General features: G+C 36.2%; 2 protein-coding genes across 2 annotated transcripts; both read left to right on the forward strand.

The window, feature by feature from the left end:
- The first annotated feature begins 1,536 nt into the window (after positions 1-1,536).
- LOC141595331 (uncharacterized) lies at positions 1,537-2,688 on the forward strand. The gene has a single exon (XM_074415293.1). The coding sequence runs from the start codon at positions 1,537-1,539 to the stop codon at positions 2,686-2,688; it is 1,152 nt and encodes a 383-aa protein (XP_074271394.1).
- A 13,110-nt stretch (positions 2,689-15,798) lies between these two features.
- On the forward strand, positions 15,799-25,843 carry LOC141596944 (O-fucosyltransferase 9). The gene is made up of 10 exons (XM_074417228.1): positions 15,799-16,739; positions 18,692-18,764; positions 19,639-19,706; positions 20,347-20,435; positions 21,392-21,589; positions 22,361-22,565; positions 22,705-22,872; positions 23,325-23,492; positions 23,780-23,970; positions 25,434-25,843. The coding sequence occupies exons 1-10, from the start codon at positions 16,263-16,265 to the stop codon at positions 25,579-25,581; spliced, it is 1,785 nt and encodes a 594-aa protein (XP_074273329.1). The 5' UTR covers positions 15,799-16,262; the 3' UTR covers positions 25,582-25,843.
- Positions 25,844-26,363: the final 520 nt, after the last annotated feature.

Raw genomic sequence — 26,363 nt, forward strand, 5'->3', positions numbered from 1 at the left:
GGAAGCAAGGAAGAGCCAAATAGAATTGTCAACTCCTTTAATCTTTTTCATATTTAATTATTATCTCTCTCCCCATATTTTCCAATCCCAAAATCCTTTTTTATTCTAAAATTTCAAGGGTTCTTCAATTTCGCTCTTCATCTAATTGTCTTTATTGCTCACTTGGTCATCAACTTTTGTTCAATCGTTCACCTCGTCGTCGGTCGCCTATCTGCCCTATTGCAAACATTCAAAGGACTCAGGGTGTTCTAATCCTATTTTTTTTGCTTTAATTTTTATTAATTTCAATTTTAGTTATTGAATATTGATTGTGTACTGCTGTGGACGTTTTGTGTTGTTGTTATATGTTTTTTTCTTATGTTTTTTAGCCTTTATTGTTAAATGTTGATTTGTTATCTTTGTTTGTGAATTATCTATTATCAATGTTGCCTAAAAAACACTTATCTTGATCTGAGAAAAGGAAAAAAAAAACTTGCTGAAGATTTAATAAAATCACAACAAGGTGTTATTCATAAATTTGTAGTTAGAAATGTTGTCACTGAAAATTTATCTCACCCAAATGAAAGTTTGCACGATTCTATTAATGAAAATTTGCCAAATGATGTGTCAATTGATGTTAATGACAATAATATTGGAAATGAGTCTAATTTGCCAAATGATGTATCAATAGATGATTATGAAGATAATGTTGGAAATGAGTCTAACTTGCCAAATGATGTGCCAAATACATTTATTGATATTTATGATCCTATAAATTGGACTAATCTTGATAACAAGACAAGAGATGCTATAGTTGAAAAGGGACCTATCAGAGAATTGAATATTGACTTTCCTCTTGATGATAATAATAGACATTTTAAATATGCTTATTTTTCTAGAAAGATGAACAATGGTGAGATTAGTGATACAAAATGGTTAGTTTATTTTAAACATGTTGACAAAGTATTTTGTTTTTGCTGCAAGTTGTTTAAATCAATTACTAGTTAAAGTTTGTTAGCAAATGATGGTTTATGTGATTGGAAGCGTATTAGTGAAAGACTAACGCAACATGAAAATAGTACGGAGCATATGAATAATATGATTACTTGGAATGAAATGAGAGTAAGGCTAGATAAGTGTGAAACAATTGATAAAAACTTGCAGGAAATAATTATGAAAAAGAAAAATCGATGGAGGCAAGTATGACTTAGAATATTTCCAGTCGTAAAGTATCTTGCTACTCATAACTTGGCATTTAGAGGATCTAATGAAAAATTATATCAAGATAATAATGGTAATTTCTTAGGTTTGATTGAAATGATTGCTAAATTTGATGTGGGAATGCAAGATCATGTTAGACGGATTCAAAATCATGATATTCATCATCATTACCTTGGACATAAAATTCAAAATGAACTTATATCTCTTTTAGCTTATAATGTGAAAAGTTCTATAATCAAAACTATCAAAGAGGCAAAATATTTTTCTATAATTTTTGATTGTACTCCTGATATTTCTCATCAAGAACAAATGACTTTGATAGTATGATGCGTGAATATGTCAAATGAAAAAATAAAAATTGAGGAGTACTTTTTAGAATTTTTGGAGGTGAATGATACAACGGGGTTAAGACTTTTTATTGAATTACAAAAGGTTTTAAAGTCTCTTGATCTTAATATTGATGATATAAGAGGTCAAGGTTATGACAATGGTTCCAATATGAAAGGAAAGCACAAAGGCTTACAAAAACGTTTACTTGAAGTGAACCCAAGTGCATTATATATGCCTTGTGCTTGTTATAGTTTAAATCTTGCTCTTAGCGATATGGCACATTCTTGTACTAGAGCTGTTTTATTTTTTGGTATTGTGCAACGCATATATGCATTATTTTCTAGTTCCTCAAAAAGATGGAAAATTTTGCTTGATAATGTTCCCGAACTTACTTTAAATTTTTTATCTAATGCTCGTTGTGAGAGTCGAATTAAAAGTGTTAAAGCTATTAGATTTCAAGCACCAGAGTTAAGGGTGGCTTTGTCAGTTTTATATGATTTGTGTGATAATGATGCAATGTCAAAGAGTGAGGCTGAAAGTTTGTATAATTCACTTGAGAGTTTTGATTTTTTGCTTTGTATGATTATTTGGTATGAAATTTTATTTGTCATAAACAAGGTAAGTAAGAAATTGCAATCTAAGTCCATGTGTATTGACACCACAATAGTACATGTTGAAGGTATAATATTATATTTTGAGAAGTTTAGAGTTGATGGATTTCTTTCTTGTATTAATATTGCTAAAAATATTGCTCTTGATATGGATGTAGAACCTACACTTCCGACAAAGTGTCGCATTATTAGAGAAAGACATTTTGATGAAACTAATGAAGAAGAACAAAATCAATCGTCTGAAGAAGTATTTAGAGTTGATTATTTTTTTGTGGTTGTTGATATGACAATTGCTTCTTTGAAAAGTAGATTTGAGCAACTAAAAATTTTTGAAAGTATATTAGGATTTTTGTTTGATTCAAAAAAGTTAAAGTCATTAGATGAAAATGAATTGAGAGAATGTTGTGTAACTTTTCACTCTACATATACATCCGATGTTGATTTAAATGATCTTTACTCAGAATTGAAAGTTTTACAATCTACTTTGCCAAATATATTATTGTCCGCCACTGAAATTTTCGAGTTTGTCAAATGTGCAGATTGTTAACCAAATGCTTCAATCGCATATAGACTCTTTTTAACAGTACCGGTAACTGTGGCATCAGCCGAAAGAAGTTTTTTGAAGTTAAAGTTGATTAAGTCCTACTTGGGGTCGTCAATGTCGGAAGAATGGTTGAATGGTCTTGCAATGTTGTCAATCGAGAAAGAACTTTTGAAAAACATAAATGTCGATATTATTAATGATTTTGCATCTCAAAATGCTCGTAGGCAAAAAAATATACGACTATCATGTATTAATAATGTCACGTGATTTTTTTTTTTATTTAATCGAAGTAAATTTTTTTTAAAAGGGCCCCGTTTTATTATTTTGCCTAGGGCCTCGAAATATTTAGGACTGGCCCTGGTTGGTTGTGTGACGGTTTTGCGTGTTTCTTTTTGTTGTTTTGAATATTTCCACATTTCTAGTTTTGCATTAAGTACAACTTTCTGCATTTATTTCAGTCGCCTCATTACTTTTTATAAATACTCTTATCATTAGGTTTTGTTATAAGGAAACAATCATCCCCACTAAACTAAAAGAATAAGAAAACTCAATCTTTTTCCCGCCTAAATGCATTCTCCTATAAGTTGGCCTATTTTTTGTCATCTTAATTCACTACAATTCAATACATTAGTGGGCCAACGAAAAATTCAAGGTGTAAGTATAATTTTTTCTGTAAAACAAGAAACTCGGTGGGCCCAAACATTGATATTTTATATTAATACTACCGTATTTAATAATAATAGAATTTTCATAACTATAGGCGCAATCTTTGCCACAAATAAAATATTCAGTATCCTATCCTATATTTCTATACACAGAAAAATTCTGGCTCCAAACATTATAGTGTTTTTATAAAGTATAATATAGATTATAGAGTATAATTAAAGAGTATAATTAATACAAATAAAATCTCCAAAATCTTATGATGTCTAAGTAAACTGATTATATAAATAAAACGTGTCAACTTCGCTCTTTTTAATCTTTCCATCTTATACAACTGTACAAGCTAACATGTTTTAATGTCCAATATAAAAATGTGATATTATTATTGTTATTTTGTGCTTTTTTATATATTCTCTCATAAAAAGATCTAGGATGCGAAATCCATTAACTTGAAAATTTTCATGAAAAATCCAAATCACTCCAGCTAAATGGATAAAATTTAATCCAAAATATAAGAACAACGGTAAACATTACACTTGAAGTTGCACAAATGTGCTATCAAATTTATGAGTCCGAGAAACATAGAATACGTTACATCAAAATTTCAAACTTCCAGTATGTCTCAAAATAAAAAGGTTCTCCAAATAGCAAATGAGTTTAGCGCAAGGTTACCAGATACGTAATACGCTCGATAAAAATTCGTAATACGAATTCGCGATTCGCTCTATTTAGCGTATACGATACATTGAGTGTATTACAAAAAAAAAAAAAATCGCTAATACGGATCGATTCATTTCCCTACTAAACTAAAAGAATAAGACTTGCTCACAATTTTCCCGCTCAATTGATCGACAAATATGATGGACTCACATTAAAATTATGACTTTTAATTTATTGACTAAAAATTTCATCCACCGAATAAAATATTATAATCAGAATAAAATATTACAATCAAATCAAATGCCAACTAAAAATAGGCTTAACACGGTCATTATTCACGCTTAGTATACACGTAACATATTAATTTGTTCTTTTTTAAGTTGGTGGTTTGAGTTGATAAAGTTTTAATTTTATTTGCTTTTTGTTTCTAAAATAAATTGTCCCATTTTTTTTAAAAAAAGAAGTTAACTAATTCTCATTAATATGGGTTGTTCTTAATAAAGGATAAAGAGTAAGAATCAATAATTCTAATTTTTTTCTATTAAAAATAAAAGAAAAAAGAATATAGGGGTAAATAGTATTTTTAATTGTTTGTAAATCGTCCTTCTAGATGTGTCGTATATTGTTTATATATGTTTACGGGTTATAAGGTGAATAAGAGCTTTATAATAACATAGTACGACCCTATATTAGATTATGTTATTCCATCATAGTCAGCTATCATTATTTTTAATAATAAAAATAGGTTCACACAAAAATAACTTAATCTAAAAGTCCTTTGAATGATAAACTTTTTTTTTTTATAATATTACTAACATTATAATCAGTACATTACAACATACTATTATAACTACAACTCATTTATGTAAAAATTAAAGCTCAATTAATTTAACTCTCACAAATATCGTGCTTTAGCACGGGATCTCAACTAGTTGTCATTGAACCTGGTATATCCATTATTCTCTCTTGTATATTTACACTTTGCTGATTCAAATTCATTAGGGGAGAGTTAGAAATCTTCGCAGAATGTATTCTCCATTGATTTGTTTAAAATGTCTTGAGTAGTTGACTAACATAATTTCATTAAAATTGATATCTTTGGGTAATTTAATTAGTGATCTTTGTGACTGAGATACAGTATTTCTTAACGTCTTAGTTATATGTATCTTTTTCTTGCTTTTTTTTTTAAATTTGGCTCTGGAGTTTGTAAATTGGTAGGTATTTTATATTGTTTAGCAGCAGGAAATTTATTTCTCTCCCACATCCTGTTATAATTGGCAGTTGTGTGTTGATACTTTTCTAATTCCATGTGTATATATTGTTCTACAGGGGTGTTTGATTTGCCTAGGGCTTGATGATAACACTAGTAGGGCTGTTGCCTGATACTGTTGATGGCCTGTTAGCTAGCTTCATGGATGCCTACTACTTGGTTTATTGGTTTATGTTGTTGAATTGTTAGGTAAAGCAATTGGGTATCACTTTATTTTGCCAATTTGTACATGTAAAGGGGTCGACTTCTTGAGTTGTAAGAGATTGTTTGATTTTGATTTCCATCCCATTGGAAACTTTGTTGACAAGGATTTAATTGTAGGCAATGTTACTCTCATTTGGCTGCAAGTTTTGTACGCAACACGGTGTCTGGAGTCGGGGGTGAAATAGAAAACAATTTGTAGACTTTGATTTTGAGCAAAATGTTGAACTTGGGTTGATTTTGATGTAATAGACCTGTGCTTTTCTTTAGTTAGCTTTGTTCTACTTTCATTGTTTATCGCAGTGTCGTTACCTGGCCAATAGTGTCGATGAGTCTGTTGGTTCAAATATCTGGATGGTGCTATCAAGAGACGTGATGGCTAATAGGCTACAACATCGTTAATCTATCTGTCACTTTATCACCCTCAAAGCCCCTGTCATTTTTCGCTACAACATCGTTAATCTTTAGTATGTGCTTATGCTGATGTTCTGATGCATATCAACAGTTTCCATATTTATTAAGAGAAGTTCATGAATATGTTAATTTATACTGATGCTTGAAGATTCTTCAGTATGTGCTGATGCTTGAAGTCACAAGGTGTGTAGTCTCCTTTTAGACTGAAACTTGTACTGATGCTCATCTTCCATTTTTATAGGCTTTCGAGGATGCTAAAAGACCAGTGAACCATGAAAGGTCCTTTACTTGTACAGATCGCTAGAGGAGTGGTGCAATGACTAGGTAAGGTTCTTGAAAAAGAAGTAAAATTAACTCAGAAAATGGGAAAGAATGAAGGTACGTAAAAGGTGTTCAGATTTCATTGTAGTGTACAAAGTACTTTCTACTCCTTTGTAATATAGGAGATGATTTCATTGAAATCATTTACTTGTACAGAAAATCAGATGCTAAAAGACTTGTGAACCACAAAATTCGTGTAAAGTTTATATCTTTGTGAATTAGGGTTTTCTAATTCGTTTGCTTAGTGTGTTGTATGTTATGAATAATAATTTCCTGACTTGTGTTTCATTGTCTTAGGGACTACAAACCTCTCACTCACTCAGTCTGCTATAAATGCAGCATGTCAGATGATAATAGACTACTCATGTCATTTAACATTGATATATTTTTAGATCTCCCAACTGACTTCTCATTCTTAACTTATTTCTCATCTTTGCTAATGTTGACATTTGACATCAATTGAAAGATGTAGTATGTCAATATATTGAACGTCATGTAGAAAGTAACTTACACCATCATATGTTTACCTTTGTTCTTATGTGGCATAACTTTCAATAAACAAGTTTTGACGTGTGTTGCAGGCACATAGACATAGGATCAAGTCAGTCTAATTGCCATCAATGTCTTTACTTTTGTACTCAAATTTTGAGCTTCATTAGAATATCAATAATTAGTTAGTGCCTCAGTACAAAGTAGTAATTCAAAATGAGGAAAACATAGTAAATAAACTTTTATTTTGATGTATGACTGAATATGAATCGGTATTGTTCACAACCCCTTAGCTTATATGATGAATGTTCTGTAGCTTTTTTATAAATAGGCGAGGCTCCTTCTAGTTTGTCTTAAACCTTAAACGGGACTGTTTCAATGCTAGGTTGCTGATTCACTTTAGAAGGGCACTTAGCATGAAGATGAATGAATATATGGTATCCGAGAGAAAGAGCTCCTTGTGAACAGGTAAACACTTTTATTATGTAGAGAATTCTTTTTCTAGATATATTTTACTTCACATTCATAAAGTTGTTGAGCTGCGGTATATTTAGATTTATATCTATACCAAAGAATATAGGAACATTCAACCGTGGTGTACTTGTTGCTGGAATAGTAAGGGTAGGTCTTTCATATGTGGCTATCTGGCTAACAGTTATCTAGCGAGTTTACAGGTGTGTTATGCGCAAACTGATATTGCCGATTTTGATGATAAATTGTGAACTGCCTTCCTAAGCTGAAAATTCGACGCAATGTTTCTAGTAAGAAGACAACTAAATTATTTTGAGCTGTGAATATTTGGAGAGGTGACGTAAGAGATGATTTGTTGAATGAAGCAATCCTATAGCCGTAGTATACTATGGAATTAGTGGTTGTCTTTAAGTTTTAGAAGCTTCGAGATTAGAATCAAACTTGAGTTACTTTTTAATTATGTATTCCAGTACCGCTGTAATTAGTTTTTGAGTATGGTATATTTGTATGTGTGTTATTTCTATTTGATGTATGAATTTAGAATAATTTCAAAAATCATGTAAGATTGTCTTGTGGGAAAATATATTTGAGAGTTATTATATTTAAATAATTTTTTTGGATAATTTCTTTAGTGTAAAAAAAAAAATTTAATACCCATTTGCGGCGTTTTTTCAAAAAAAAAATGCCTCAAATAGCTATTTATTTGTTGCGTTTTTTTTTCAAAAAATCGCCGCAAATAGCTATTTATTTGCTGCGTTTTAAAAACGCCGCAAATAACTTTTCTATTTGCCCCCCCCCCCCTCCCGCCCCAATTTGCTGCTACATGAAAAACGCCGCAAAAGGTCCCTTTTTTGGAGCCGCAAATAAATATTTTTATACTAGTGCAAGAAGGATCCCATCCATGTTCCATTTGCTCAATGACATGAATAAGAGTCATGCTACCATACCAACTTGACCCCTCCATCTTTAACACCTCCACAAAGAGGTACGCATGAACTAGACAAAAGGCAAGAGCCCTCCTTCTAGCAACATCCGAGATACTAGCATTCAACCGATTGGAAAAGATGTTGATGAAAGCCATTATGTCAACACCATGAGGAGCAAGGAGAAATCTATTTGGCTCTTGGATAAGCCAATCATGGAGCGAAATTTCTCCTTATAACACAACCGAGTCGGAGGAAGAACCGACATATGGCTCGACCAACCGCTAATAGCACCCACCTCTTCGGCAAGAGGGCAAATCTCACCATTCGGGAATACGAAAACATGAAGTTTCGAGTCCCAAAACTGAATTCATGCATCAAGAAAGGAAGCTTGAACCTTCACTTGATGGAGCAGCGACAATTGACCAACTCACATGACATCGAGTTGATATTTCTCGGGTGGAGACAAGTCCCGACATCAATGATGCAGCCTACCCTCGAAAGTATCCATGATTTTGTGGAAGAAGAAGGGAAGTTTTCATAGAATTTTTGTGTTTCGGGTTGATGAAACAAGCAAGCACAAGTCGTTATATATCCAGAAAACAGCAGCGTGCTTTTTAGAAAAAAAAAGAGGGCCTCATTCCCTCGTAGAAAGGCTCGCGCCCCTTTGGGCTACCTCTGCGAAGTCTTTTCTTGACTTATCCTTTTCCAGATGTGTTTTCTCATGACACACTACATCCCCTCGGCAATAAACTCGCGCCTGTGATTGCCTACCCAGAATTTTTTGTGTTTTCACACCCTCACATTTCCTTGGTTTTACGTTTTACGAAAACTGACACGGTGTCCAAGACCCGCCGTTAAGCATTGAATTTATTTTACCTTTTTTCTTAGGGGGGAAGGCTAATCACCGCGATCTGCGACGGATCATCTCCAAGTAAAAAATCACAAATTTCCTCGCGAATTTTCGTATTTCAAAATCAATTTCACAAAAAACCGAAAGCTAACTTTCTAACACCTTTTTCACCCACATTCTCTTGGAATTTATTTTCCAAAAGACGGCTTGAGTTCAAAGCAAATTTCAAATCAATTTTTTGCAAATTCAAATCAATTGCCGAAAATTAATTTTAATTTTCACCAAATCCCCCACGAATTCAATTTAATTCCCGTAAATTCGAGTCAATTCCTCGAAATTTCAAAACAAATTCCGCGAAATTCATTTTAACTTTCGAAAATTCAAGACAATTTCAAAATCAGTTTTGGCTAATTTTTCAAGTCATGACAAGTTGCTGATTTCGGCAATATTTCGTCTGTTTCTGTGTACTATGCGTACGCTACCTGTTGCCTGTTTTCTACACTAACATTTGCAAGTATCAACACCAAAGCGAGCGGGAAGTCATCCGTCGACCGCATTCCCCCGAAACACAACACAAAAAAAAAGCCAACAACAAAAAAAATCCACAAAATGTCATATATACAAAATTTGCCTCACGCAAAATACACCCACACATTCATATATACAAACAGAGTCTGACACAAACAGATGACCATACAGATAGGGTACGATACAAATACTTATCATACAGACGCTGACCTAAACAATAAACTGGAGGCTATCTGCCACCTATCGAGCAAAGACTCCCTCTATCCCTCTGATAAGGAGGGAGAGAAAGACCAGAGGAAAAGACAAAAAGGAAAAAATGTCTGGCATATTGTGGACGACATGATGATCAAGGGCCATGACACAGTGCATCGCCCTAATGTTGAACCCCAATCATCAGACGAAGTGATGATTAAAGGCCACAATACAGTGTGTTTCCCCAATGTTGACCCCAAATCATCAGACGCCCCTCAATCTGTTGACGTAGGTAACTGATTAGAGCTCAGTGACCTACACTCAAGCCTCACGCGTAGCCAAGTCAACCAAATCTCCTGGATCACCCTCCTCCTGGATCCTCCCGGATCCTCTGCCTCCCGAGTCCCCGACTCTGTCACCCTAGAACACTCACCTACAACCAAACAAAGAGAAACAGCCAAGCATCAGTCAAAATTTCGGCATTATGACGGCGCGAAACAGACAAAGCCCAAAGAACCAAAAAACAGACAAAAAATAACATGCAAATACAAGCAAGCAACAAAGCAAACCAACAAAGGCAAACCCGCCTATTTCCACCCTATCTACACAAATACGAACTAGCAAAAAATACCACTAACCCGCCATTTTCAAACAAAAGACGGGTCAAAACCAACCCAAGTAAAAAATAAAAAAAGAACAACCCTCTGCTCAAACAAAGCCCACAAAAATGTCGTTCCCAGCAAAACATCTCAACACAGCCCAAGCAAGACAAAGTTGATGCAGATTAAGCACGAAAGAGGCTAAAAATTCAATTTACGGCGACGGCAAAGCAACGTGACTTGATCACGTCCCAAGGTAACCTAAACTATCCGTAGGGAATATGTCAAAGCTAGACGGCTCAGTCCAAGCCCAAGACGCTTATTCCGTCAGCATAAGACCATCATAAGACCGGCAGACGACGGCAAAAAGAAAAATGTAAGCCCATTTGCAAGCAACAAGGGCTTCACATAGCAAGAGAAACCTTTTCCGACTAGTACAATGCAACCTAGTGGGGTCCGTATATCAAGCAAACCAACGCTTTTCGCGAAATAAAACGGTTTCGTGCCTTACTATGTTTTTCGCATAAAGGGGACGAGAACGGAGACCAAAATGCAAATTAAAAGTATCCATATACTCCAAGATGGGTTTCTGACCTGATTCAAGCAACAATTGCGCCAAAAATCGAGCAAGGTGAAAATGCCCAAATCGATTTAAGACGAGTTAGGGTTTGTCCCGATTAAATCAAAGAAAACAAGAAAAAAAAAGCAAAAGGAATCGAGAGGATCCACATACCTTGAGATGACATAATGTTTGTGCACAAATGGGAGTAACAAACGAAGTTGAAAATGGCGATTGGAGAGCCTTTTTTCGAATCGTTTAAAGAGAGGAAGACGAATGATGTGCAATCGCGTCTGTTTTGTCGAAAAAGGAGAGCTCCCTTGCCTCGCCAATGCATATGCGCCCTTTTGGGGTGTCCTCTATTTTTCGCGGATTTTGGGCTTTTGAGCCCAAATCCTTAAACAAATGATCATTCCACAAAATTACGAGCGATAACTCATAACTTTCTTCACATTCCAAATTTGCAAGTAGCGAAATTAAAAGTCGCTATATTCTCTCAAAAATTGCAAATGGCGGACACCGTCATTTTCCACATTTCAAATTGCAAATAGCGAAATTAAAAATTGTTATTTTTCCACATTCCAAAATACAAGTGGCAAAATTAAAAGTCTCTATTCTCTTATAATTTCAAAAATTGCAAATGGCGGAATTAAAAACCTTCATTTTCCACATTTCAAATTACAAATAGCAAAATTAAAAATTGTTATTTTTCCCACATTCCAAATTCCAAATAATAAAATTAGAAATCGCACAAAAATTCCAAATTTCAAATATAGGCATTAAAAATCGCTATTTTCCACACTTCAAATCCCAAATAGCGAAATAAAAAATCGTTATTTTCTCAAATTTCCCAATGGCAAATAATGAAATTAAAAACCGTTATTCTTCTGAATAATGAGTCACAATCACGAGCATGTACTCGATGGAAAGGTTTGAGTCATGAAAGGCCTACTCTTCCGAGCACGTCGGACATCCCCGGCGGGTCCACCTGCCAAAGGCACACTAGGTGTCGATGTCCCCAACACAATGCAAGAGCCTCCTGCGGCACAGATTCCCCAGTGGAACCTCCTAAAACCTCCCCACTGAGTCATTTCTCGACGACTGGCATGTCCGCATAAGCGACGGCAATCCGGCGCCAGACAAAGCAAAAAAGTCTAAAACAGCTTAGTTATGACTCTTTCTTATGGCTGGCGAGCCTTTATATTAGTCTAACGGGCTTTAAACTACTGGCACCGACAGTCAACACACTCTAAATTGTTCCTGACGGCTGGTCCTTGAATTGGATCCCCAAGTCGCATCGACGTCGCCCTTCCTGACGGCAGGTCCTTGGCTCAAACCCTATTGAGCCGCCTTGACGGCGCAATTGTCTTCAGGTTATAATCTTCGATTGATCTGGGGGATATACTTTGACTTTTTCGTTGCCTAAGCCTCAGTCAAAGTGGGGGCTCTGTAGATATCCGATATCTGTGGAATCCCAACAAACACCCAATGATTATTGAGCTATAACATGTTTCAAAAATCGCTATGATTAAACAACAATTTGTATGACAGTGCATCGGAAAACCCAAAAAACGATTTCAAAAATGAAAACACCTTAAAATATTTTGAAAATAACTGAAATATGTTGTGCACGTCGACGACGTCAAAATGACACTAATTAGAGTCTAAACCGACATCGGGCCTAAAAACTGACTCAAAATTCAAATCTCGACTCAACACAAATCAAACATTGGGGAAACACAAATTACCCAATAACGCCCAAGAGCAAGCTTACACGGCTAAGCAAACACAATAAACCATAAAACACATCCTAACAAAACCCTAGGATAGAACAAAGAGCAAAATCCAAATTGGCGAAAAGGACAGGATGCTTCTTTCCCCCACTGGCTAGCTCGCGCCCCTTTGGGCTGCTTACATGCGCATGTCGCCAAAAAACCACCTCAAGCAACCAACACCACTCATTCATCTATAAATACCCCTCATGCACTACCATTTACAACGACGCGAGTGTCCGCCCCCTCTTTTTTCCCTTAAAATTCTAGACTCGACTTCTTAAGTCAAAACGGACACGTGTTTTGGACCTACCGATCCAAAACACGATTCATACAAGCATACACACTTTGTTTGGTACCTTCATTGTGCATTAAAAATACTTGACCGACCACTTCGATCAACTACACCTAATCAATCAACACTAAAGCAAAGCAACACTCTTTTCATACAAAACGGTTTTCCGACTCACAAGTTTAACACTTTGTCGATTTTATCAAGCAACCGAACCTGTAAGTATGAGGGTGTAATAAACTCTTTAACTTCATGTTTTTACTGTTTTCGTGATTTTATGAACATAGATCATGCATAACACGATTCAAAACATGGAATGATTGAGCCAAAACCGAGTTTTGGCCTAAGATAGGGGCTCCTTGTGTCGCCATAGGACCCGCGGTCCAATGGGCTACTGAGGTCAAAACTCAAACGTGTTTGAGTTCATCATTCCGTCAACATTTTATCTTATTTTTCCTTCTTTTCTTTCTACGGTTTTTACCATTTTCAATCTATTTTCATGACAAATACTTTTGACCATCACCAAAATCATCCTTGATTCTTTATACCATGACAGTTTATTCCGTGACTCGATGATATTGTTGGTAATGACAAATTAATGGGTAATTAAGCACCCTTTTCTTTTATTCACCACTTTTTCTTCATTTATTCACACTTGCACGCATTTTAGTCATATTCATAATCATCCTTGGTTCTTCATAACCCCCTAATTGTTGCAGTGTTATGATTGGTAATTTAATGGAATGCTAAAAGAGCTTTATCTTCATTAGATGGTGTTGGTGGATGTTAAAGGCAAATGTTGCCTTCAGTTTAGAGGATTTCTCGCGAGAGCTTTGTTAGACAGTGACGGTGTTCCGTATCTTGAGGAGTCTTATGGATTTAATAACTTGAGGAATTTAGTTAGTCAGTTGGATGTTGAAATACTTTAATGGACTTCAATAAGTCTCCCTTGTGACGGGTAAAGTATCACCCACTTGGGTAAATAAAACAAAAGTAAAAGTGCCTAAGGAATCACAAATGGTTTGTCTTTATCTATCCAAGTGGGTTTTATTTGACCCGTCACAAACTTGTTACGGATATCGCTCGTCACAAATGAGAATTTGTGAATAGACTTTTACCATGATGTTTTGAGAGGTGGATCAGTTATATAAGTTTTTGAGATGGAAGTTGTGCTAATTGATAATCTTGAAGGATATAGAATTGGTGGTTTGACAATAAATGATTTTCCCGCTTATGGAATGCTATCTGGTTGGTCTACTGTTGGACAAAAGGCATGTCCTTGTTGCATGGAAAGAGTAAATTATTTTATCTCTCTAATTCCAAGAAAATAAGTTCATTTGATTGTTACAGAAACTTCTTATCTTATAGACATGTAAAGCTTTCAAAAAAGGTAATGAGGTGCGTGACGATGCTCCGGATCGATTTCCGAGGGACGAGTTATGAGACTTGATATGTAATTTGCCAACTACAAGTACTATTGATGGTAAAATTAGATAAGAAAACAAATTAACATAACTTTTAATCAAAATTTCTCATAGAATTTTTACCCAGAATCTCTTTCTTCTATATATGAAGAAAAATCCTCTTCGTATAATAATTCGTCTTACTTAAGATCTCTTATAACATTTTTTAATTTTCACCTTTATTTTAATCGTAATCAAATATAAGAATCGTATGAAAGTGAGAGCGCGTATTCTTAAAATAAAAATGGGGCCACAGCTAGGTTGCACCAAAACGGACACGGACACGGACACGGACACGACACGGACACGGGACACGGCACTCCGATTTTTTCAGGACACGGGACACGGCAAAAAAAAAACTAATATACCTATTAAAATAAAGGGAATTTAAACGCCATTACAACCAACATCTAAACTTTGGTCATTTAAAGGTAACAAAGTCGTAAAACAACCAATAAAAATGTCTTATACATGAAAATCAAATGTCTTACCAACAACAAAGTTCCAAATTACAAAGCATGAAAAGTCTTACAAAATAAATAAAAAGCATGAAAAGTTTCAAATTACAAACCCCATCAAGCATCATTACCCGATGTACGATCATCTAACTCACCAAAGTCACCAATCTCACCATCATCACCAAAGAGCATCATTTCCATGTTAGGCTCATCAAGGGAGAGATTAGCCACATCAAGACAACCAACTTCATCAATATATACAAACACTATCCATCTCATAATCTGCTTGTTTTCACACAATCTGCTTGTTTTCTTCGGTAAATGTTACTAATTCAAACAATCAATATCCAAATTACCCCAAATCAACCAAACCCTAATTTTCGAAATTACCCCCAAATCAAACAATCAATATCCAAATTGAAAACCCTCAGTTTGATGTAACGACAAGTCGACAACAACAACAACAATAATAATAAATAATATCGATTGATTTTCAGAAATTAAACCTAGATTGATTAATTAAACCTAGATTGATAAATTAGGGAAAGGTGAAAATTACTGCTGAGTGAGTGTGAAGCTGCAGTAAGTCGTCGGCAAGAAAGGCTGACTGCGACCAAGAAATAACGGCGGCCGGCGGCCGGAGGAGGCGAGGCTGACTGGCGAAGTGGGGAGTGGCGATTGCGTAGGAGGAGTAAAGGAGAACTGGAGAAAATTGTCGTGATATGATTCATATGAAATCAGATTTTGTTTTCAAAATCTAATATTAGGTGTGTCCATAAGACACGGGCCGTGTCCAATTTAGTTGGGCCGTGTCCGACACGGTTTTTTTTTTTTAAAAAAAATAGGACACGGTTTTTGGCGTGTCCAAAACGTTTCGGGGCGTGTCCTACGCGTGTCCGTGTCCGACACGGGAACGCCCAATTTTAGGCGTGTCCGTGCAACCTAGGGCCACAGTACAAAAATCATAAATTTTTCATTCAATCCTGCAAACTACTCGTAAAACACAACCCCACGGCAACAAAATAAATGCTTTGTTTGATCTCATCACCGACTAAAAACACACCAATCAATCATGTTTTCAAAAAAGAGGTCAAACATTTCTATATTTCCATGTCTCCATAACACATTAACAAATCCTTCAATCCAATTAAATTACTACTAAAAACAGAATCAAATCTCTTTTAATCTCAATTTTTCTTCATTCTTTATTTGCATGACTCACATGTTCTTCATCTCACCTTTCTTCTACTCCTTCCACTACTTCCACACTCACTCATACACCTCAATAATCGAATTTATTTCTCCTTGCCATATTAATCAAATTTCCCCCAAATTTCTCAATTTAATCCCGAACCCATTAATTATTTCATCAAATGCTAACTACCCATTACTCAATTTTCAAAATAATTTCGAGGGTTGTCGTCAAAATTTGATCTTTCGTTAGATTTGATGCACGGCTACAGCCGTTTAGGCCCGGGCTTCAACACCCAAACGACGTCGTCTCCGTCACCGCCGTCATCCCCTCGATTCCGGCCCACCCGAATGAAGCCCAATGGGTTGAACCCGGCACACACATCACCCGGGAGTGTTCACGGTAGGCGGGTCGGGTCAATGAAGGTAGGGCATTTCGTTGAACGGGTAGTGTATATGGTGATTGCGGCGGTTTTTCGACGAAAGGGGGTGCTTTTGTTTGCACCATTGTTGTATATTATGGGAATGTTGGTGTATATGGGTTCATTAAGTTTTGATAGTTTAAGTAGTAAGGTTGGTGGTTTGAAGATTGGTAAAGGGAATTCTGAGGTTGTTGGTGGGTTTGTTCTTAATGAACCGCGGTTGCCCGGTTCTTTGTATCGGACTCCTGAGGTTTTTGAAAGGCTTTTGCCTTACCTTGAAGCTCAGGCTACTAATCAATCCTCTTCTAATGCGGTATGTTGTGTTTTTCGTTCGGGTTGTCGTAAATTTCGTATCTTCATAGTACTAATAGTAGTTTATTTAGTTATGAGTTTCAAGTTATTTTTATTGTCGATGGAGCCAAAGACGCGTTATTCTTTTATTCTAGATTATGATTATGATTATGATGGCCTATAGCAAAATTACTACTTTATTGTGAAGTATATTCATCATTCGATGTCATTCTCAATGCAATTGTCAGTTGAGTTTGGGTTATCTGGAGAGAGCCTATTGGGTGGGTTATTGGGAGGGAGCCTATCCGTGTTGCTAACACATGGGTAAGGTTGTGTACATCTAACTCTTTTGCCTACGATTTGTGAGATCCCTTGAGGCGATGAAGAAATGATGATGTTGTCGTATTAAGTATGTTTATTGGGTATGAATTTAGAGTGTTCTCGGTTCTGTGTATGCACATTATTTGGCATTTCTTTGAGTTTAGGGCGGAAGTCATAAAGGTGGTAGCTTTACACGGAGTAATTCAAAATGCTACAAAATGATTTAATGTCTGTTTTAGTCAAGGAAAGGGTGTGTTATGATAGTCTAGTATTGGTTTTGGATCATATTGTTAACATTTTGGTAAAGTCTGAAGCATGATAAGGGAGTGTAACTGTATATTTTTGTTATAGCTGGTTAATTTTGAGGAAGCTTAGTTGTGAGGATTGCTTCCGCTCATTATCGAAACATTTTGTGTGCTTTTAGTTTAGTTGGTGGATTTCATGTGTAATGGGATTATGCTGTTTAAATGTCGGACATCAGTGCTTTGGGCTGCTAGAAATTAGAAGTGCCAACCTTACAAATGTTAGTTGATGGTATTAGTAACCACTTTGTCCAAACGGTCTGGTGTGCTGTTGATGTCTAGTCTTGACTGTTCAGTTTACTTATAATTGGTGTTGTACTGCATAAATAGTTTTGCCATGAGGAGAGGAGTTGGACAAGAAAGGTGAAAGTGTTTAATAAATTAATATTATGGTGTTCACACAAACAAAATGGTTAGCTAACAATTAAAATGAGCAATTGTCTTCAAATTTTGATTTCAAATAAAATAAAAGAGTCTTTAATTGAAAATAAACGCACCAAGCAGCAGTTGGAACCACTTACCAAACACGTTGATTCACCACCTCTTTCAGCTGTTAGCTTACCAGACATGGGACAATCCAGAGAATAAAGTTTAGCTAGACGGGGGTGGCATGGAGGGAGTAGTTATGCTCTTTTCTCAAATAGCAGCTCTAATATCCTGGAGCTACCAACTAGGAGTAGTGCACTGGTCCGACTGTGCCCATACACCATACCAATCCTTAGATGGGCCCTGCCAAGTTTTTGTGTGGTTTCTAATATGCTGTTGACTGAAGATCTGCTTGTTGTGGGCTCTTACTATGACAGTGTTAACTTTCAACCTACCTTTCATGAACTTTGAAGTATATTTAGAGTTATTCCATGAACTAGATAAAAGTTGTAATTGCAATGAGCCTATTTATTTGGTAGGTTGAAGAATATTAATTATTGTTTGGGAAAGAAATACAGGTGTGTGAGAGAAACCAAGAGTTGGTAAACTGTCAGTATAAATTCATTGTTACAAATGGTCTTAGAAACCTGTACTTGAGGGCTTTTAGCTTGGGGTGGAAGTTGTCTGTTAGCATTGGAGACTGGATCATATGGGAGGGGCTGATGAAGGATGACAAATAGACCTTTTGCCTTTTGGCATACATGCTGATAATTAATGCAATGGCAGCTTGGTTAATGAACTGTATGGCATGGTATCATTCGTTCACTAGTATTTTCTTCGGTTCCAGTTCCTGGTTTCCACTCTTATCTTTCTTGCTTTGTTTTTGGTTCACCATACTCTTGTGAGTTGTGACTTAGTGAGAATGTTCATACTTTCTTTGAGGCGATACATATATTTGAACTTCATGGAGAAACGCTCTGTGCAGCTGACAACCGTGTGGCCATCGAGATCTCAGCGAGGTTGGACCCCGTGTATTGATAAGAGAGTTTCTAAAACAGGTTTGCGTTTTGCTATTCTGGCTGTGATGAATATAGTGTTTCCTTCAGTCTAAGACCTATTCTCTCTGCAAATGTAGTTTCATGTACCTTATGCATAACTATTTTAAATAGCCTTTTCTAATATCATGACATATCAAGAGGTTAGAGCTCGTGATTGATGAAATTCTGTACTCATTGAGAGGTTTGCTATCATGACAAAGTTCACAGTTTTTCAAGTGCAAATCAGTCGAACAGATAACAGTGTCTTGTTTGATCCTTGGTTTCGTAATTTTTATAAGATCCATTTTGCCTCAAAATGAGATTTCCGAGTGTGGAAATGTATATCCTGAACGTAAATAAATTGAGTAATTCTCTTCAAAATAAATTTAGTAACCCCTTTAGTAACATTATGATAAGGGGGTAAAACAAGCTAGATATCACGTGTATTTCTATTTCTAGCTTCTTGATGTCGAACAAGTTCATTTTACATTGTGTTTTGTATTTATAGTTCCGATGTATCCCTTGTATACCATCTTTTTTTTTTTTTTTTTGTCAATTCTTACCTGTTTTCCATATTTCCAATGGAGCCAAAGTCTCATTACTCTTTGGTTTTGGATTATGATGGAGTAAAGCAAAATGGCTCACTAAAGTGGCTCTGCTTCTTTCTCTTGTGAAGTAGCAGTCCTTCGATGCAGTTCCCGACGCAATTTTCATCTTGGGTCATTCGGAAACAGCCTCTTTGTGTTTCTAACACAAGGGTAAGGCTGCGTACATCCGACCCCCCCTTACCCCGCAATTTGCGGGAGCCATTGAGGCACTGGGGTAATGTTGTTGTTGTTGTTGTTGTCAATTCTTACCTGCTAACTCTTTTCTCTGTTGGCCTTTCTTTTATCAGAATTGCCCTCAACTAATGGATACTTCATAATTGAAGCAAACGGTGGGCTTAATCAGCAACGGTTGTCAGTATGTTCACTTCGCCTTTTATGTCTTTTGATGTATTAGTTGCTAATTGTCAATGCCTTTTTCTATATAGTAGATGCATTCGAGCAGTTTTGGTGAATTTCTAGTAGGTTACTTTCAGAGTTACCAAACACTACAGAGTATAGGAGAGGCCACATTAACTAATTAGGACACTAGAAAGAAGGGTAAAAATATACAAGCATTTATCTTAATCAAGTACACACTATTTGGTGGCTTGGTGACTGGAATAGAGTTGCATCTTCGCCGTGTGACTAATTTCCTCTGCACTTGATGAATTTTTAGACTGTACATGTATACTACTTTTTTCCCTTTTAAATATGTTACAAGCTTACAATTAAGTGAACTAGGCTTTAGGAGCTGAGTTTAGTGGTATAAAGAGTGAATATCCAATGATCTTCAAGACATAATAATTTTACAACTGAAAGTTGACAAATAAGGATGGAATAAAATGTGAACAACTAACCTAAACTACCAAAATGAAAAGTGGGAAGGATGAGGTAACAATGTAACATCAAGCTGAATCTTTGCTGGTTTTTCTTTTAGTTCATAGTTCAATTTCATTCTATGGTATTATCTGCTAGTATTCTTTTCAATTCATCTTTATTTTGTTTGTAAAATTCAGATATGTGATGCAGTAGCAGTGGCAGGCCTGTTAAATGCTACCCTGGTGATTCCAATATTTCATTTAAATAGTGTGTGGAGAGATTCCAGGTACCGTGTTCAAGTGTTTATTGCTTTACATTTTTTATTTATGGGTTTGGTTGCGGTGATGGAAAGTGAAAATCTGTTACTCCTTAGGGCTTGCTTGGAATGGGAGTAATAATTAAGGGAGTAATAGAACTAAAACGAACTAAAAAATGGAGGGAAGGGATGGGGGTTGGAGATAGAAATAGATAAAAATGGGGAAATATAGTGTAATAGTCCCTTCATTAAGGGAGTAATTGTTACTCCCCTTCCTCCTCAAGTAATGCATTACCTCCTTGTGGAGGTAATAGTTCCTCCCTCACCTCCTCTTTCCACCCTCCACAACCACCACTAACCACCAATCTCCTCCCATTTCTTCTTATTTTAGCTCTCATTACTCCCTTAATAATTACTCTCATTCCAAGCAAGCCCTTAGAGTTATGTAGACAGAGTACTTCTGTTTTCCATAGGTTGCAAAGTTACATATCATGTATTGTGTGTTAAGCTGTTAACTGGAGCCTTTGCTTTAGAGGAGCTTGTTGCTCCATGTATGATGAAGCCCGCTGCATTTACAAGGATTTTTAATGCTATAAGTAATTCTACTGTCAAGTCTATGTGGTCCATTAAAGTGGCACACTGGCACCTCTTGTTCTCAGATCCCAAAATGAGGAACTAATGGTATGGTGAATATTCTGATATGTTACCAGTATTTTCTATCTGAGGAAAATGAGGCTTGGATGATCTATAATTGTTCGGGTACTTGACTACTTGCAAGTTGCTATTGGATATTAATAATGTACTCAACAATATATTTGATTCTGCATTCCTTGTACACTCGTGCTAATAGTTAGTCTTCAATATGTTAAATTTGAAGTACTTGTGCCTTTCATGTTCTTTAGCTGCTACGTCTGTTATTTTGCGATCATGACGAAATTAACCTGGCTAATATTCACTGCTTTTACACTTTATTCATCGTGCTGCAGCAAATTTGGTGATATTTTTGACGAAGAATTCTTCATGTATGCCCTTAGAAATAAGGTGAATGTAGTAAGACAGCTCCCAGAAGATGTACTTGAGCTGTATAACCATAGTATCAGCAGCATCGTGAATTTGAGGTTAAAAGCTTGGTCGAGTCCAGCCTATTACCTCCACAAAGTGCTTCCAAAGCTGCTGGACCTGCGGTATGAATTTCATGCCAATTAGCTGACCTTAATACTCTCCTTCCGTCCCTTTCCTCATTATTTCTCTTCTGTTTCTTCATCAATTATTTCATCAGATATGTCTTGCCATTTGTTTCCATCTCCAATGGAGCCAAAGAAGGTTTGGACTATGATGGAGTTAGACCTGTCAAGCGGGTTGGGTCATACGGGTCAGAATACGAGAAAAAGAATAGTTTTAACGCCAGTCTTTTACCATTTAAAAAAATTGAAAAAAAATAGTTTTTAAATTTTTTTAAAAAATTAAAGCATATTTAATATTAATATTTTTTATCATATTAAATGGTTACATTAATTATGTTGACACAATTATAGAAACTAAGTTATTTTATGTAAAAGTTAAAATTTATTTTTTAACTGTTTTTCTAATTTAAAGTATTAAAACAAATTATTCCGTACACATTTTAATTATTATCTCAAATGTAATACGTATATAAATATTAATACTTTAATAAAATTCTTCATTTATCTTTGACCCAACGGGTCGGCTTTCGACCCTAAATTAACAGGTCATTTAGGGCTCGGGTCGCGGGTTGAGATTTTTTGGATCTTAGCCCTGGAAAAGTGAGTTGGGTTTACGGGTCGGCTCAGAATTTGACAAGTCTAGATGGAATAGAGCAAAATGTCTGACACTCTGACTAAGCCGCTTCACTTTATTCTTCTGTGAATTAGTTGTTCTCCGATACAATTTTCATCAGGGGTCTTCAGACTTGTACTCCCTCCCTTAATCTGTAGGGCTGTACGTGTAGCACCATTTTCAAATAGGCTGGCCAACACAGTGCCTACAGAGGTTCAAGAGCTACGATGCTATGCAAATTACGAAGCCCTGAGGTTTTCCGAGCCTATAAGGTCTCTTGCAGATGTTATGGTTCAACGAATGTTGCAGAAAGCTTCAAGCAGCAGGGGAAAGTATATTTCAGTGCATCTTCGCTTTGAAAAGGTAAGTTGAAGAACAAAGTTATAGATTATCTGTGCTTAGCCCTAGCTGTATCTCCTCGTATCCCAATTCACGTCAGAAATCATGAATGTGGATTGCCCATCTTTGTGTTAAATGATGTATAAAATCTCTCATCTTCCAGGATATGGTTGCATTTTCGTGCTGTATTTATGATGGTGGAGATGAAGAAAAACAAGAAATGGATATTGCTAGGGAAAAAGGTTGGAGAGGAAAATTCCGTAGAAGGGGCCGTGTCATAAGACCTGGCGCCATACGTAGAGATGGAAAATGCCCACTAACTCCATTAGAGGTACTTAGAAGTATTTAGTCAAAAGCATAGCTGTATTTCAATTCATAACCCTTCCTTCCCATTTGAAAACCAATAAAACAACATTATCATAGTGCCATAAATTCTTACAAGGCTCCTGGCCTTCGTGAGGTAAGGGGGTCCTATGTACGCAGCCTTGTATTGAACAAAAAGAGTTTGTCTTCGTATGAACCATAATGAAATTTGTGTCAAATTGAATCGACCGACTAGTGCTTCACAATACTAAAAACGCAGACAGTTTAATGAGTGATTTTGCTTCATTCTATCATGCTCCAAAGCCAAAGAATATCGAGTATTTGACTCCACTTTAAAATCACATCATACCATAAGAAATTGCATTTTCCTTCACTCTTGTTGATTCAACAGTATGTTCCTTTGTTACTTCCTTTTCCCTTTCTTCCTGTACGTACCAACGGTTTTCACTGTATTTGCAGGTCGGAATGATGCTTAGAGGCATGGGGTTTGACAACACAACATCGGTATATGTTGCCTCTGGAAAAATCTACAAATCAGAAAAGTTTATGGCCCCCCTTAGACAGCTCTTTCCTCTCTTGGAGACGAAGGATACTTTAGCCACTCCTGAAGAACTTGCTCCATTTGAGGTACTTTATGTCTAAAATATTGTGTAGACTTGTCGGAACTGATCCTACCCAACTTGACCTTAACCCAAACCCACCCAAAGCAGACCCAATTCGGAATTGGCTTGACCTGAATGTAATGTTCTGATTCGAAATAACCCGAAATGACTAATTTGAAACAAAAGCAATAATCATGGCTCGAAATAACCTGGCTCGACTGAACCATAAGTCCATAACCACCCAACCTGAACTCAACTTGTCATAAAAAAGATTGTGATTTTGAAAGAATGACAAATGTAGTCTTATTGCAGGGTCATTCGTCTAGGTTAGCAGCTCTTGATTATACAGTTTGCCTTCACAGTGAGGTATTCGTCACCACCCAAGGAGGAAATTTTCCCCACTTCTTAATGGGTCATAGGCGTTACATCTATGGAGGACATTCAAAGACAATTATTCCTGACAAGAGGAAACTAGTTACGTTGTTTGACAACCCAGATGTCAGGTAACTGTAGTTTGTTGGTTATTCTTTATGCCTGATAGATTTGAAGGTGACCCCCTTGAATCTTTTTGTTCCGGGGGAAAATTTTATCACACGGCAATTAGGCCTGCCCTACTTTACGGCTCCGAGTGTTGGGCCGTGAAGCATTGTCACATTCAAAAGATGAGTGTGGCGGAGATGCGCATGTTGAGGTGGATGTGCGGACATACAAGGAAAGTTAAGGAATGAGGTGATTAGGGAAAAGGTAAAAGTGGCGCCAATAGAGGACAAGATGATGGAAAACCGACTAAGATGGTTTGGCCATGTGAGAAGGAGACCTATGGACGCACCAGTTAGGAGGTTGGAGACTTGGAGAACAGAAAAAGTCCCTAGAGGCAGAGGAAGACCGAGACAGACATGGTTGAGAGTGATAGAGCACGATATGAGAGTTCTGGGGCTTGAGGAGAGTATGGTGACGGAGAGGGCACAATGGAGGGAAAGGATACATGTGGATTTTTAGTATTTGATGTTTTGACAGATTTAGTGTTTTTTATTTAATTTAAAAAAATTAATTTATTTATTTTTCTCCCCTTTATTACACTTTTTCACCAACCACTTTCTTATAGATTTTACCTGGTTCATTCCGGATCCTTAACTCTATTTCGGTTTTTAAAAATCGTTTTAATCTTTTCTCTCGATTTAAATTTTAAGTTTTTATAAAAGAAAGACGGAATTCGATTTTAAAACCCCTAAGTTCACCTTGACTTTCCATTACATTTTCGTTCTTCCTTTTTGTTTTTCATCTTCCCTTTTTTTATTCGCATTTTGAGGCGTGCGTTCACCCATGGACGGTTCGAAAAGATGATTCATGTCAGCCGACCCCAAATCATTTTGGGATTAAGGCTCTGATGTTGTTGTTGTTGGAAAGTTGGGTTAAATGGGTATAAATGAAGGAATGGGACTTCATAAAAAGCAGAGAAATCAAGAATTCTGTAAGGATACATATATGCATGTTGGGAATTTACTATCTTATATTAGACCTAGCAAACTCGTCCGATCCAATCTGTAGCTAAACAGCATAAGCTGATATGACCAAAAATACATATCAACATGATTAGAAACGATCCAACCTGACCCAACCCAAACTTCACTGTCCCCAAACTAACTCAGACCCTGAAATGACCAGATAATAACACATGAAAAATGTCCGGATGAAAATGATGAACCTGAATGCAAGAATACTGGAATTGACACAACCCTAAGGATCCATTTAATTGGGATATGTTCATCGTCCACTCGTCATTACTTGTACATGTTCATCGTCCACTCATCATTACTTGTATATGTTCATCGTCCACTCGTTATTATAAAACATAGGGTTGTCAAAGTCAAAACAGTAACAGTTATTATTAAATGTGTTTGATAGTCAGGTTTGTTAGTAATGGGGTTGGTCTTATGTTTTCTTGTGCCTTGGTGGTCTTATGCAGATGGGACACTTTTACATATCAAATGAAAGACATGCTTCATCGTAGCGATCTAAAGGGACGTGAGATGAAAAAATCAACAGCCTCACTCTACACTTACCCAATGCCAGATTGTATGTGTAATGAAGCTAACATGACAAACAGCCGGTAATATGTTGAAACCGTTTTCCTTTGTTTAAGCCACGCTTAATTTTATCCTAACATTCATTCCCCCCTACACTGTACATGATCCAATATAGTTATTCTTTAGCAATGTAATATGCCATTCAGTTTAGATTAGTCATAGAATGTTACTCCTGATTCTTTGGATTACATTTACTTGGAGAAATAGGTTTATGTATTGTCGATACATACATTCCCTTTGTAAACCATACTGTGTAAATCAATTCAAAGGAAAGCCCTCTTTCCCCTCACTTTCTGCAGTATCTTACTTTGAAATATACTCCGTATTGTTTTAATGTTGGCTATTCTTATTTCGATGGTTAGCATGTTACTCATACTTGGCCGCAAGTATCAAACGTGGATGCATGATTTTGGCTATATTCTTTATAGCTCGTTTGTACTTCGTATACTTTGTTCCCATTTCAGGTGGATCATCTTTAAATTCTGGGGGAAAAGTGTGGTCACGATATAAATCCAACCTAAAATCGAATGGTGTAACCAAAACAAAATGTCTCGTCTGTTGGGTTTCACGGTATATGAATATTTGTATTCCTACATACTCCAACCATGAGGTTGAGGGTTCGATTTTTACCCGCTCCTTTGAAGAAAAAAAATTGTGGTAATATGAGGTCTATTGTCGTACTATATGAGCAAGAAACTAAAGATCTTCTCCATTAATTAATGGTACGGACTCCATTTCAGCTCTCCGAACACAATCACTGGCATTGACCAAAAATAGAGAAGAAAAATAGACCGAAAATCGAGAGATCT

Source organism: Silene latifolia, chromosome 8 (assembly GCF_048544455.1).
Source record: "Silene latifolia isolate original U9 population chromosome 8, ASM4854445v1, whole genome shotgun sequence".
Taxonomy (NCBI): Eukaryota; Viridiplantae; Streptophyta; class Magnoliopsida; order Caryophyllales; family Caryophyllaceae; genus Silene; species Silene latifolia.